We start from the raw sequence: 14,602 nt of genomic DNA, 5'->3' as shown, positions 1-14,602 counted from the left end.
ATGCTCATGTAAATATTCCACATCTAGGATGTATAAACCTGTTCTGCCCAAACATTTTAGAACATGCCTGCTACACCTTCTTGTGCATCCATAATTAACACATAATGAATTTGATCATGCATTCAAAATAAACTTTTTTTAATTAGTACATTTTAGGCACACATGATATTGCGTTTCATTTTCACAATAGGCATACAAGTATGGAATAAAATTTGCTCCATTTTTTCCCTTGTACTTCCCTTTGTCCTCTCCTCCCTGCTTATTCCCCTTCCTCTACCCTACTGATCTTCCTTCTATTAGAGCTTTTTTAAGATTGGTATTTTAGAGATATACATAAATGTGGAATTTACTGTGGTGTATTTATATTTGTACATAGATAATTTGGTCAGCCTCACTCTGCAGTCCCTCCCTTCTCCTGTCCCTGTCCCTGTCAGGAAACCCTGAGACATGGATAAAGTCTCAATTTACAAACTTCAGAATCAATAACTCTTAATCTGAACTTAGCCATTCCACAAAGAAACTGCAAGACCTTGAACTAGTTACTTAACCGATCTGAGTCTCTTTTCCTCTCTGTGTAAAATGTCCATGACATCTGTTTTCAAAGGTTGTTGGGAGAATCTACTGAAATAATATATAAAAGAATTATTAGTGTTAACAAATTAAATATTATACTCTAATGTAATATCACTTGCCTTTTAATTGTCTGTATGCATATTTTCTAGATAAATATTCTAGAAATTGCGTGTAAAATGGATGCATTTTTCTCATAAACCTGGAGGTTACCATAATGACTGCATTTTGTTAGTGTTAAATACATACTTGTTGAATGAATAAATAATCCCCCTGCAAGCTGGTTGAATAATTTTTAACACAATTCTTAAAACAGGCATTAGCATCAATGTAAAAACACATTGCATTTGACATATTCATCCCCACACATCTGTGTATTGCATCTTTAAATATCCTTCTTGTGCTGAGAATTTTTAACATTCCTTACATAAATCCAAGAAGTAGTTTTATTCTGTAAAATTTTTACTGGTATAGGCAGAATTGGAGCCATTCATATTGGGTCAAGAGAGTAAAGGAAGAATGTGTATTAGTATACTAAGTATTTGACAAAAACTAGAACTATGTTAACTCTATAGAGAGGTGATACTACTTAAAAGCAAAGGTATGTATTAAGTAACCACAAATAGAATCTGATTTAATCTCATCATAGACACCCTTCACTCTTTAAATATCTAGAAACATAGATAAATGTGCTTGATCCTATAACAGTTCTCTTTTCTCTATCTAAAAATGAAATATTCCATATACTCAGTCTTTCAGTAGAACTATAGGGCTTATTGAATTTTTCTTGATGTAATTATTATTTATTGATAACTATAGGAAAATATTACTTAACATTACAATAATAAACATAAGTGTTATCTGTATAAACATATAATTTTATATCAGTGATGTTCATCTCCATTCCAAAGAATAAAAATTACTATGTTCCTTAATTAAACTGGATTTTGTGATACCATGTATCAAAATGCATGCATTCCAAAACAATATATGCAGAACAAGAATGACTAGTTTTGTATCTTCTCCCATGAGCCTCAACAACCCCACATTTTACGAGATGTGCAAAATTTGATTGCAGTGTAAGTGCTGAAAATGGAACTATTAACTTTTTCAGGGTCAATTTCTTTATCTTACATGTGATTCTGTCCCACTAAGCCCTGTTTTTTCTCCCCTGGAACACATGGATGATCCGTCTCCATATCTGCTTGGTCCTCACACTGTAGACAATGGGGTTCAGCACAGGGGGAAGTAGCAGGTAGGCATTGGCCATGAGTGTGTGCACTACTGGTGATAAGCGTTTCCCAAACCTGTGGATCATGGTGACACCAATGAGAGGAACATAGAAGAGAAGCACAGCACAGATGTGAGAAAGACAAGTGTTGAGGGCTTTGAGCCTTTCCGCTCTGGAGGCAATGCTCAGCACCATCTTCAGGATGAGTACATAAGAAAAGAGGATGATAAGGGCATCTAGCCCCAGCGTGAGAATGACGATGATGAGGCCATAGAGGCTGTTGACGTGGGTGCTGGCACAGGCTAGCCGCATTGCATCTTGGTGAAGACAATACGAATGAGATAAGACATTGGAATGGCAGAAGGGCAGTCGCTTTATAAGGAATGGCACAGGGAAGACCACACAGAATGCCCGGGTGAGGACAGCTATTCCAATCTTTCCAATAACACCATGGGTGAGGATGGAGGCATAGCGTAGTGGGTCTCGGATAGCCACAAATCTGTCAAAGGCCATGGACACTAGAACTCCGGATTCTACTCCTCCTAAACCATGGATAAAGAACATCTGTGTGATGCATGCATCAAAGGAAATCTCAGGGACATTAAACCAGAAGATGCTGAGCATAGTTGGCAAGGTGGACATGGAGAGACTAACATCAGTCAGAGCCAAGAGAGAGAGAAAGTAGTACATGGGCTCATGGAGACTCTGGTCCACCTTGATGACTGCCAGGATGGTACCATTCCCCAAGAGGGTTAGAGTGTAGAGAAATCCCAGTGGAAAGGCCATCCATGGGTTCTTGTCTGGCATCCCTGGGATACCTGTCAGAATGAAACTATGGTGATTGGCCTGTGATGTGCTCAAGTTCATCATGGTCTTCTCAGTACTGGATGAAGTTGGACTCTCCCACTTAGCTCACAGCTCCTAAATTGAAATTATTTTCTCATATGAGATAAGTAAATGAGTACACAGATTAAAAAAAAAAAAAACAGAGGGAAGAATTAGGTTAGATACCAGAGTCAAGACACTTTCTGGTTTATATTTTTGCTTCCTAAGAGAGTTGCATGTAATTGCCTCCTTTTTCTTGAATTTAACTTGTTCTGAAAAACTGAGATGAGACTGAAAACCCAGGGTTCATACAGGAGAGAATTTGGATTGCTTCTCCTTTGGCAATCCTCAAAGTTTGGCAGAAAAGAATCAGCCATATCCAAGGACTTAATAACAGAGCATTTAGTTAAATAATAGTAACTTTAAAATCTCACTTAACTCAATGCCATCACCACACATACACCGATACAGAATACCACTGCCAACACAAATCCACATCATATAAGTCTCTGTGACTATATTTTTAAAAAAAGAACACACGCACATACACACACACACACATACATACATACACATTGCCTAGGCATTTATTGAACTATATTTGTAATGAATTACATGTGCAGATAGTCACATTTAATTCATGTATTTCAAAAACATTATTTTTCCTAACTTCGTTTTAAGATAGTAAAAAACAGAATAAAATTTACTGACCCATACACAACCTCATATAAGATACACAAGAATGTATCATACACACAGATTTTATTTTGAAAGTCTTCTAACACATCAGGAGTTTGGAAGTTATTCCTGGAAACTCTTCCTTCATCCTACCAATATTTAAACAATTTTCATACTTGTCTCTAAAGCATATAAACTGTATTTCTTCTTCCTATTTTTATAACTAATAAATGTTATAGCTTACTTCTTTCAGATTCCCATAATAGATCTTTCTGTATCCACTAGTGCCATTTCTCAATAGATTCTTCATTCTGTAGAATACATTTTAGAAATCTGATTTATTCATTCAGAATATGTTTTAGAAATCTGATTTATTCATTATAACAAAGGTTACTTCAGAGGCTTCCAATGTACTTAGAGTCCTAAATATCTACATTAGTCTTCAGGGTGAGCATAATTCAGCCCCAAGCTGTTTCTCTAGCACCACTTTATACTATTTGATTTCCCTTTGGTCTCTTTTTTTTTTGGTGGGGGGGTTACCAGGCATTGAACTCAACTCTCAACCACTGAGCCACATCCCCAGCCCTATTTTTTTTTTATTTAGAGACAGGGTCTCACTGAGTTGCTTAGCACCTTGCTTTTGCTGAGATTGGCTTTGAACTCGCGATCCTCCTGCCTCAGCCTTCAAGCCCCAGGAATTACAGGTGTTCAACAACACACCTGGTGCTTTGGTCTCTTCAATGCAGCCACATTTGTAGTCTTTAATTTCCTGGATCTCACTAAGATACTCCCTGATATTTTCTTTCTTTCTTTCTCTTTTTCTTTTTTGCTACTGGGAATTTTACTATTGAGCTACATTCCCAGTTCATTCATATATATATATATATATATATTCATTCATATATATATATATATATATATTCATTCATATATATATATATATATATATATATATATATATATATATATATATTAGTTGTTGATGGACCTTTATTTTATTTACATGTGGTACTGAGAATGGAATCCAGTGCCTCACACATGCTAGGCAAGTACTCTACCACTGAGCTACAGCCCCTGTCCTTCCTGCTCCCCTCCAGTACTTTTTAATTTACTTATTTATTATTTTTTGAGATGAGATGTGGATAAGTTGCTGAAACTGATTCTAGAACTTATGATCCTCCTACCTCAGCCTCCCGAGTAGCTAGGATTGTGGGTGTGGGCCACCATGCCCAGCTTGATATAGGTTTTCTACAAAATTTTCCCCCAGTTCCTTTTTCTTTCTCCTACTCTTTCTAATGTTTCCCTTTTCCTAGCCTATCTGTCCTTCTTAAGTAAGTTATTTCTAAGTATTTATGGTAGTTTAAGACTTCTTGGTATGCTGCTTTCACATTCTGGACTTTTTCTTCTTATAAATGAATATAGTTAATTGTACCTTATGTAAATATTTATTAAATTTCTCTTTCTCTCTTCTTCTTCTTCCTCTCTCTCTCTCCCTAAAAATTAAATTCACATGAAGAAAATATTTTTTATTCATCACCTCTTTGAGCACATGCAAAGCTTATATGAGCATTTGCTTACGAGTTGAATAAGAAAACAAAAAAATGAATGAATATGGATAATTGAATGTCATTCTTTTTTCAAGGAGTCTTGACAAGCTGCAGACATCTCCTTGATCTTTTTCATAATGATTGGAAACCATTAATTAGGGGGAAAAAACCTTTTCTTCTAAAAGGCCACAGATTACAACTTAAGTGGGAAATTTTTGAGAGGTACTGTAGTATCTTTTATCTCACATTTGTACTTGTGAGAAAAGAGAGAGAAAAAAAAAAGTCTTAAGAGCTGGTCTAGGGACCTCAGTCTAGAAGGGGATCAGACCCATTCAACCAGATGGCTTGCCCACTTCTTCTGCTCATGGTTTCTCTGTTGTAGGATAAGGATTTGCTGTTTGGGACACACGATTACAAAGAAACTATTTTCTGTTCGATATGTTAGGAATCTTGAAAAGTAGTGGAGTTCACTTACGAACGTTGTGTTGTTTCTTGTAAAGAGAATTCAGGCTTCTCTCCAAAAAATAACCAGAGCCAAATCTAAGCAAGCACTTTATGCTTCTGGCTTTGTGCTTCTAATCTTCTTGCTGTACTTTGAGGAAGGAGCTTTGATATACTTGACATGGTAGGTGGAACCATGCTTCTTCAGGTCTGTTGATCCCTCATTCAAAACAACTCTAATGGGTTTCAGTTGGGAATGATCAGTTGGCTCATCCGCACTGGTTATTTTTCTTGGGAAACTCTTGAAAAATCATGAACTCTTAAGTCTGCAGGGCCAGCTGAAGCACTGTCCTTCAATGCAAATAGTTCATTCTTGTTTTCCCCTCCCTTTTAACCATTTGCTGGTCTGATTTTCTTTATCTTAATGTATTCTCCCCATCTTCTCCATTTCCCCCCCTCATTCCTATCCCCATTCTCCAACTTTTCTCATTTATTTTCTTAACTATTTAGCCCTCTATTTTCTCTATCATCTAATGAAATTTCTGTTTATTCTTTTTCCATCTAATTTTTATTTCATATTTTTCTACACACTATGTCCTCTCCTACACAATGTCTTCTTTGGTTCCTAATAATGACACTCATATTTTACCTTGTCTTTATTTCTTAGTTTTACAACAATGAATAACACTCTAGAATATTCTCATCTGTCTTGATCATCTCTCTTTCTAGAATTTCCTTGAGAATTTAATAAAGTAATAAACATAAATAATCCTACTCAGAATTTCCTATGTATATATGGTATGAAAAAGGTCTGTGCTCCAAGTCAGCATTACTTTGGCTCTGTCCTTTACTGAGACTAACAGGCAGGGCACTTATGAAGATTACTCAAACCTCTGGTGGTATATGTAACCATCATGATTCTATAAGGATTACTTTGGAAAGTATCCCTTGAGGGGTGTAATATAGTCCCATTTGGGCCATTCCATCCTGATGTCCCTGAGAACTCTCAATCCTTTCTACAGTTGACAACTCTCAAATTTTCTTAATTTTGATTATACTAGTATATTCTCTCTCTCTCTCTCCCTCTCTCCCTCTCTTTCTCTCTCTCTCTCTCTCTTCCAGCCCAATTTTGGTACAGGTCTTTTAGCTCTAAAGCTAGTCTCAGTCTCAATGATGACATTATGTTGAAATTTTCCCTGTTAAAATAGTGCTGGAGACCACTCTTGCTTTTGGTTGGAGAGGATGATTGTCTAGACACTGTCAACCAAAAAAAACATGAAGTTCTTTGAAATTGTTGGATTTTCAAGGTTATAAATTGAATCTACAACATATAGATTGTTTCACTTGTTTTAATGCATTTTGATGTAATGATATTTTTTGTTAATAGGACAGTTCTTAAAATTACAGGAACAGCTGGTTCCTCCACCTTGTGCCTTTGTGGAGTCAGTCCTTAAATCATCCACAAGGAGTTGTGTCCCTTTTGATCTCATTTACTTTCCTTCTTAGGTACCTTCATCTTCTGATAGTAGATATCAAAAATTCAGATATAAATAACTGTACTTTTTAAATCCATGACTTAGAGTGTATGGTAGAATTTTATGTATTTATCTTTTTTTGACTATTTTTAATCATTTAATTTAAATGTTATATTAAAAGAAAGCATTGTGCACAATGAGTTAATATGATTTTTTGACAGAGGTATGCATTGTATAATATTTAAATCAGGTTAAATATATCTATCTCCTCAAATATTTCTCAGTTGTTTATGGTGAAAACTTTCATAATTCTTTTTTATAGTTTTTTGAAATGTACACTAAATTACTGCCATTTATAGTCACCAGAATCTCTTGCTTCTATCATCCTGTATTAAGTACTCATTGATTAACTTTTCCCCATCCTCCCCTCCATCCTGCTGTGGTAGGCACCATTCTATTCTCAACTTCTATGAGATCAACTTTTTTAGGTTCCACAAATGAGTGCAGTCATCCATGGTTTATTTCACTTAACATAATGTTATCAGTTTTGCAGGGGGGGGTAGTGAGTGGAATGAGGTGTTCTGGTGTCCGTGCCTTTGGTTGTCATGTGGTCATTTGCTTTCTTTTGAATTCTTGCCATGATTGGCAAGATTGAAGCAGCAATCCTGCTGCAGAATTTGGGAGCTGTGGTCTTTGTGCATTGTCTCATGAAAAGTCTTCCATTTTGCCTTCTAATGTCTCTCCCACCCACACTACCTCCATTAGGAAGCCAGGAGGCATGCCTGCACTGACACCCAAGTCAATGGCATGTATTGTCTGTTGCCTGGGATCTTCATCATTGTCCTAGATACCTTGACCCTTTTGAACCCTTACATTCTAACATTCTGGGCAATATGGGGCATTGTTTCCCAGGAAGAGTCTCAAGACTGTCAACATCTCTCTCTCATATTTGTGCAGCACTAATCTTCCAGTGCCTATCATTTGTATGATCCTGATTAATTACTCTGGGAAGCATTTAGCACCATTGATATGGAATTCATTTCATATTGTACACATAGAGCACAATTTTTCAAGACACTGTACACAGAATATTTTCACACCATTCTTGTCTTATACATGTACTTAGGGTAATGATGTCTAACTCACTTCACCATTGGAAAACTGGAAATGGAACCACCATCTGACCCAGCTATCCCCAAAGGACTTAAAAATATCATCCTACAGGGACACAGCCACATCAATGGTCAATATCTACTTTCTGGTCCATCCTGTTGTGTACAGTGTCATGACCAAGCATATCTGATGGTGAATTGTACAAGTATTCTCTGGTAGCAGAATTGGCCCTTAATGACATCTACTATTATTTCTTGCAGTCAAATCAGAGAAGTATCCAATGAGCACTTCATAATAGAAGTTCCTAAAGAAATGTAAATACTCTATTATCTCCACTAATATAATAATCATTAGGCACTTATTATTGAGCACTTGAATCTTGGCTGGTGCAAATGAACAACTAAATTTTAAATTTAATTTTAGTTAATTTAAGTGTAAATTTAAATAGCCTCATAGGTTACTACTAGCTACTTTATTTATTTATTTATTTTTTTATCTATCAGTCAATGTTAGATTTTAATTATTGTAAATTTTACATGATGAAAGCCATCAACTTTATGTAAACAGCCTTTATAAATAATGACTCCCACCATGTGCTCATCAGATATCATGTCGTTGCCTAATAATTTTGATGAAAGCAAGATAGTTTAATTACATTAATACTTTACATCCAATCTGGAAGTCAGTATGGAGATTGGAAAACTGGAAATGGAACCACTATCTGACACAGCTATCCCACTCCTCAGTTTATACCCAAAGGACTTAAAAAATAGCATACTACATGGACATAGCTACATCAGTGTTATAGCAGCACAATTCACAATAGCTAACTTATGGAACCAACCTACATGCCCTTCAGTAGATGAATGGAGAGGAAAACTTTGGTATATATACACAATGGAACATTACTCAGCATTAAAAGAGAATAAAATCATGGCATTTGCAGGTAAATGGATGAAGTTCGAGAATATAATGTTAAGTGAAGCAAGCCAATCTCCCCCCAAAAAAGGCCAAATATTTTCTTTTATATGAGGACACAGATGCATAATGGCGATTGGGGTTGGGGGGAACACCCCAAAAGAATGGAGGAACTTTAGATAGGGCAATGGGGAGGCAGCGGGAAGGAGGGGATGAGGGGGCAGGAATGATGGTGGAATGAGTCAGATATCATTACCCTAAGTACATGTATAAGACAAGAATGATGTAAAAATATTCTGTGTACAATCAGTGTCTTGAAAAATTGTGCTCTATGTGTACAATATGAAATGAATTGCATTCTGCCATCATGTATAACAAATATATAACAAATCAGAATAAATAAAAATTATACTTTTTAATAACAAAATGTTATATAACAATTTTAAAGTTATTAATATACAATAAAATTAACAGATTTTTGTTATATGCCCCTGTAAGTTTTGACAAAGGCATAGAGTCATGTAACCACCACTGAAAACAAAATAGCCGAAGAATTTTATCACATCTCCAAATTTCCTCGCATTTCCCCTTTGTGGGTGACTCCTCTATGCGTACACAACCCCTTGGCAAACATTGATTCATTCTCTATTCCTGTAATTCTTCTTATTTTCAGAGTGTCATACAAATGGAACTCTCTAGTATGCAATCTTCTGTGTCTGTTTTCTTAGCATGATGTACTTAAATTGAATCCATGCTGTTGCATATACTGAAATATTATTTATATTTATTGCTAAATATTTTTCTGTTTTATGTCATTGTTAATAACTTTTTCAAGACAAAATTCCAGACTATTCTGGCTCCATTATAATCATTCTAGTGTTCAGTGCTGAACACAGGGTGTTTATTTTCTTGTGCCTGTATTTATTTATATATCTTATAAAACAGTGTATACTTCTAAGGTGTTGGAAGCAGGAGAGGAAAGTTAGAAATATCATATACAAAGGATGAAAACATGGAGTATCAAGTGAGTTGGGAAAATATGGAATTCCATGCATACTTTGGATAATTTCAACCTCATTTCAATGTGTACAGCTATTCTGACTTTCTTTGATTGTAGTACTGGGCATTGAACTGAGGGGTGTTTTACCAATTAGCTACATCCCCAGTTCTTTTTACTTATTTATTTTTATTTTTGAGACAGAGTTTCATTTACTTGCTGAGGCTGACCTGGAACTTGGAATCCTCCTGTCTTGGTCTCCTGAGTAGCTAGATTTATAGTAGTGTGCCACCACACTCTTGTCTTTTTTATTATTTTTGTGGGTGGGTTACAGTTTCTTGCACTGTAGTATGATAACCTAACAGGATGTGTTCCCTCCCTGCTATTCTAAATAATTCATATGAATAGGAACCTTTCTACTTCATTGTATTCCAAGTGCTTAATGTGGTTCAGACCATATGGTGGGATTATAATGTATTTTCTTGAATGGAAAAATCAATGAAAACTGCTTTATTAATGTTGATTAAATGTTTCTCTCTGTCCTCATCCAAACTTCATGTTTCTTCTGAAATTTTCAGTCACTCAAATTTGCTGATGGAACCAGAGGAAAGGGTGTTATTTACCTATCATTCTGAGCATTATTTGAGGTAAAATTTATGGAGTTAGTTACTTTTTCTAAATACTGGTTGTAATTAGCACTTTTTCTTAGGGTGCTTGGCACAGATTCAGTGAGAATATGGTTGCAAAAATGTTTCAAGGAGTATAAAAAGTCATAGAAAATTAGATAACATCAGGATTATTACTTTACTCCCTGTAACAGAGAGTTGGATTCTGATTCACATGAAGCTTAATTCAGATGTACTTGGGAATCAAGCAATCTATAGGATGGGTTGATTGAGGATAATATATTGAAACCATTTTTCCTGAATATATGCATGGAAATATTTACAAACAAGTGTAGTGTAGCATATTTTTTAAGATCAATTGCTTTGAAATAAGGTAGACATGGTCTTAAGCATGGACTCTGTAGTTTGTTAACTTTTAGCTGGGCAAAGTTATTAAAAATCTCTATGAGTTTTCACTTCCTCATTATGAAATAATAAAAAATACTCATAAAGTTGATTTTAATTTGGTACAATGTATTTAAAGGATATATATATATATATATATATATATATATATATATATAGAGAGAGAGAGAGAGAGAGAGAGAGAGAGAGAGAGAGAGAGATGGTGTGGGGGGAGTGTTGTGTGTGTATGTGTATATACACATACATATATACATATGTGTATATACACATACATATACACATACACACACATACATATACACACATATATAGTTATATATAACATATATAAAGTTATATATAAAACATGATTTTCAAATGTTAGATTACTTTTGCTTGCAGGGTAGGTTGCCTGCAAATGTGACTCAGGATGACTTCATAGGAGCGGTTCCTGTGGTGGGGGGATAGAAATGATTAGACAGATAATGAGACCTGTTAGGAAGAACACATATTGGAAAGAGAGAACAGAAGAATTATCCTTACTGTCCTATCCTAATCTCGCTCTGACATTCAGAGAGCCTCTCTGACTGAGACTCTGTAGCCTGAGGCTGGGGGAAGAGGAATAGGTGTAGTTATCTGACACAGGCAGGCTGTTTTTACAGACTCCTATTATTTTCAGTCCCTGAGGCCAGAACTTTCTCCTAGGCCCTGATAGATGGGGTTTGCCTTGGGCCTAGGAGCAGGGTTTGAAGCTGTTTCTGAGCTGCTGTAGAGGAGCATATTCTTATGGGTCGCATCACTCTTGCTCCAAGCAGCATATTTAAGTAATCAACTTTACCTTCTGTTGCCTGGTGACTCTACTGGGTCATTGCCTATAAAGAGCTCACCATGGGAGCTGGCTTATTTTCTGCTCTGTGCTGGGGCTGAAGAGAAGCTGGTGGTTCTTCCCACTGATGTGACCAGGTAAAGAGAGTGCAAGAAAGATTTAAATGGAGAAGAATTTTAAAATGAGGAATAGTAGAAGAGCAGGAGGAAGAAAAAGCAATGTGTAGATGGGAGTTATGACTAAGGCAAGTGAAGAGGTAGTAGTAATGGTATAACGAATCAGGGATGAGATTGAGATATGGAGATTGAGAACAGAAAGGAAAAGAAGGGGCAAAGAGATAAGAAGTCAGGACCCAGACCTCTCTGCTTGTGGCTACAAATTTTTAGCAGCTAATTTTGTTAATTGAAACTGCTTTGTTTGAGATCTTGCTTTCATAGCTAACATGGAGAGAGAGAAAGAGTGTATGCTCAAACTATAAAGAAGCTCACAGTCTAGGCAGAAAGAAGAGTAGATACCTTGACATAAAAATTATCAATATTCACTCTGCTTCATTATTAAGAATCAAAGTAAATGTCCAAGCATTAAGATGGATAAAGATTAGAAGCAGAGGGGAATTTTCAGTTTAACACATTCTGGATTTGTCAGGGAAAGTTTTGGATTGTGGAAGGTATAACAGCTAGTGTTGATGAGTGAACAGAAGATAGAAGTTGGTAAATGAAGAGAATGCCACAAAACAAGGATGTTGAGTTATATATCATGAAGGCACAGAACTGGGTAGGTCTTTTTCAGATAATTTTGCTTAGCCTTTTCTTAATGTATGGGCAGATGCTATTTTCTACCTAATCAGTCAGATGGGCACTTGTACCTGAAGAGAGAAAGCATTAATCCATTTTCCTGGTTAGTGAGCAATGTAGAGAAAACCTTAATGAGCTGTGTCCTACAGGCAGCTCCTGAGTGTATGAGCTTAACATGAACACGCTGCTTCTCCTCCTGCCTATACATGTCCATTCATAGGACACAAGTTCTCCAGCAGCAAAGTGAGACTCTGTCACCTTCTCTTTTCCTACCCACCTCTCGTTATCCGGGGACTTTTTTTTTTTTTGGTCCTTTATGACATGAGATACTATTCAAACACCAAAAATTAATTGGTATCTGCTTTATAGGAAATTTGTCCCTTGATTACTCTTCCACTCTAGAATTCTCCTCTACATACACCCAAGACATGAAGACACACAATACAAACATATGCAGACATTTACACACATTTCCAAACACACTTGTACTCCACAAATATTCTTTAGAGAGCCATGAGGACCGAGGTTCTTATGCTCATCTCTATCCTTCCTTTGAATTATAGAGCTATATAAAAATAATTTGTTTTTAAAAGAAGAAAATATAGCATCCAACTATCTGGATTGTCTTATAAGGCTGACATCTCTTTTGGTCTGAAGTTTGGTAAGATATAATGAACTTTAGAGTTAGTAAATCTGATATTGAATTTTTATCTATTTACGTTGGATACATTAATTACCATGTTCTATTTCCCTTTCTTCAAAACAGGAAAAAAACTCATTTAAAAATTTTCCTAGATTTTTTGAAAGTACACAAAAAGAGGTTACCAAAATGGATAGTATGTATAAAAAAATCTTAATTATTTTCATTTTCTCTTAATTTACCATCTTTCTCCCAATTAACTAGATGATCTTCAGGGTGTCCAGAGAGATTATTTCCCCATGGATCATTCTTCCCTCAAAACTTCCAGATCCAGTCTATATTTCTCTAATCCATTCTTTATCTACTTTTGTCATTTAAACATCTGTCAGTACATCTAATATAAAATTGATTGAGTTTTTATTAATTGCCAGTCATTGTGCTTGTCTCTGAGAAAATATAAAGATGAACAACTCATATGTTTTTTTGTTCCCAAAGAGATGACATTCTGGTTGGAGAAAGAAATGTGATCCAGACATAAAAAATTTAGATCTTATAAAAGTATATGTAAAATATGGTTGGAGGAGATTCAATATGTTAAGCATTGTAAAGGGATTCCTGGATGTTTACCATAAAGAAAGAGATATACTCTTAATGTCTGTGCTTAGTAGCCAAAAAGAGAAATAATGACACAGAAATCTCAGCTATCTTTTGTTTTCCTATTTTCCTTTGGGTAGGAATGGGTATTCCATTTCTCCAGGTAGTAGAAGTTCTTAATTAAGGTTTGCCTTGGCTTCTTGCCTCATTTATTCTCACTAGGTTGAGTAAATTTTGAATGTGGAAACTATTCTTTACTCATTCCTGTCTCCTTAGCTTTCACTACAATTTGACAATTAAAATAATGAGGGTTTGATTTGATTCAGCATGTTTGTAATCTGTATCTCATTTGGCATTGATTTTTCCTGATTCTTAGTGTTCTTTTCCAGTCAAATCACAGACAACTATAATACAATAATACTTAAATATAACATCATAAAATATTTTTTTCCTGTTGAGGTAAGAAGTGAGTATTTCTATTGTCATCATCAGTAGGCTGGAGGAGGTATACAAATTAACATTGCTCATGTTTATCCTTATATGATGCTCTGGAATTAGAAAATTTCTTATATTTACTGTCAGCAGGGCATAAATCTAGCTACTGGAAGATGAGGTCACTTAGAACTGACCATGTCCATTCAATAACTAGGCCAGATACATCACTCCCAGTCAGCTCTTTAAAGATGACTACTTGGCCTAAATAAAAACAAAAATCAGGAATTGTTATTCTTTTGACCAATAGTTGTCAAATAATTTCTGAATGGTCATCTTAAGTATAAATTCTATACTTCTGCCTCCTTAGGACACCATTTATGGGTTCTCTTGTATCTGTCTTTCTAGGGATTTTCTCATCCATTCAACTACTTGTTATTCCAACTTGTGATGTCAACTCAACCTGCCTGTCCCTGACTGGTCTCCTTTATTCCTTCTTCCATCTCATTTA

At 35.6% G+C, this 14,602-nt stretch overlaps 1 protein-coding gene across 1 annotated transcript; it reads right to left on the bottom strand.

The window, feature by feature from the left end:
• Nucleotides 1-1,720: 1,720 nt before the first annotated feature.
• On the bottom strand, nucleotides 1,721-2,671 carry LOC114098513 (olfactory receptor 51H1). Its single transcript, XM_027942763.2, has one exon. The coding sequence runs from the start codon at nucleotides 2,669-2,671 to the stop codon at nucleotides 1,721-1,723; it is 951 nt and encodes a 316-aa protein (XP_027798564.2).
• Between the last annotated feature and the right edge of the window lie 11,931 nt (nucleotides 2,672-14,602).

Source organism: Marmota flaviventris, chromosome 9 (assembly GCF_047511675.1).
Source record: "Marmota flaviventris isolate mMarFla1 chromosome 9, mMarFla1.hap1, whole genome shotgun sequence".
Lineage (NCBI taxonomy): Eukaryota > Metazoa > Chordata > Mammalia > Rodentia > Sciuridae > Marmota > Marmota flaviventris.
Note: the sequence above shows the minus strand (reverse complement) of the source record. Positions and strands in the feature narration are given on the sequence as shown.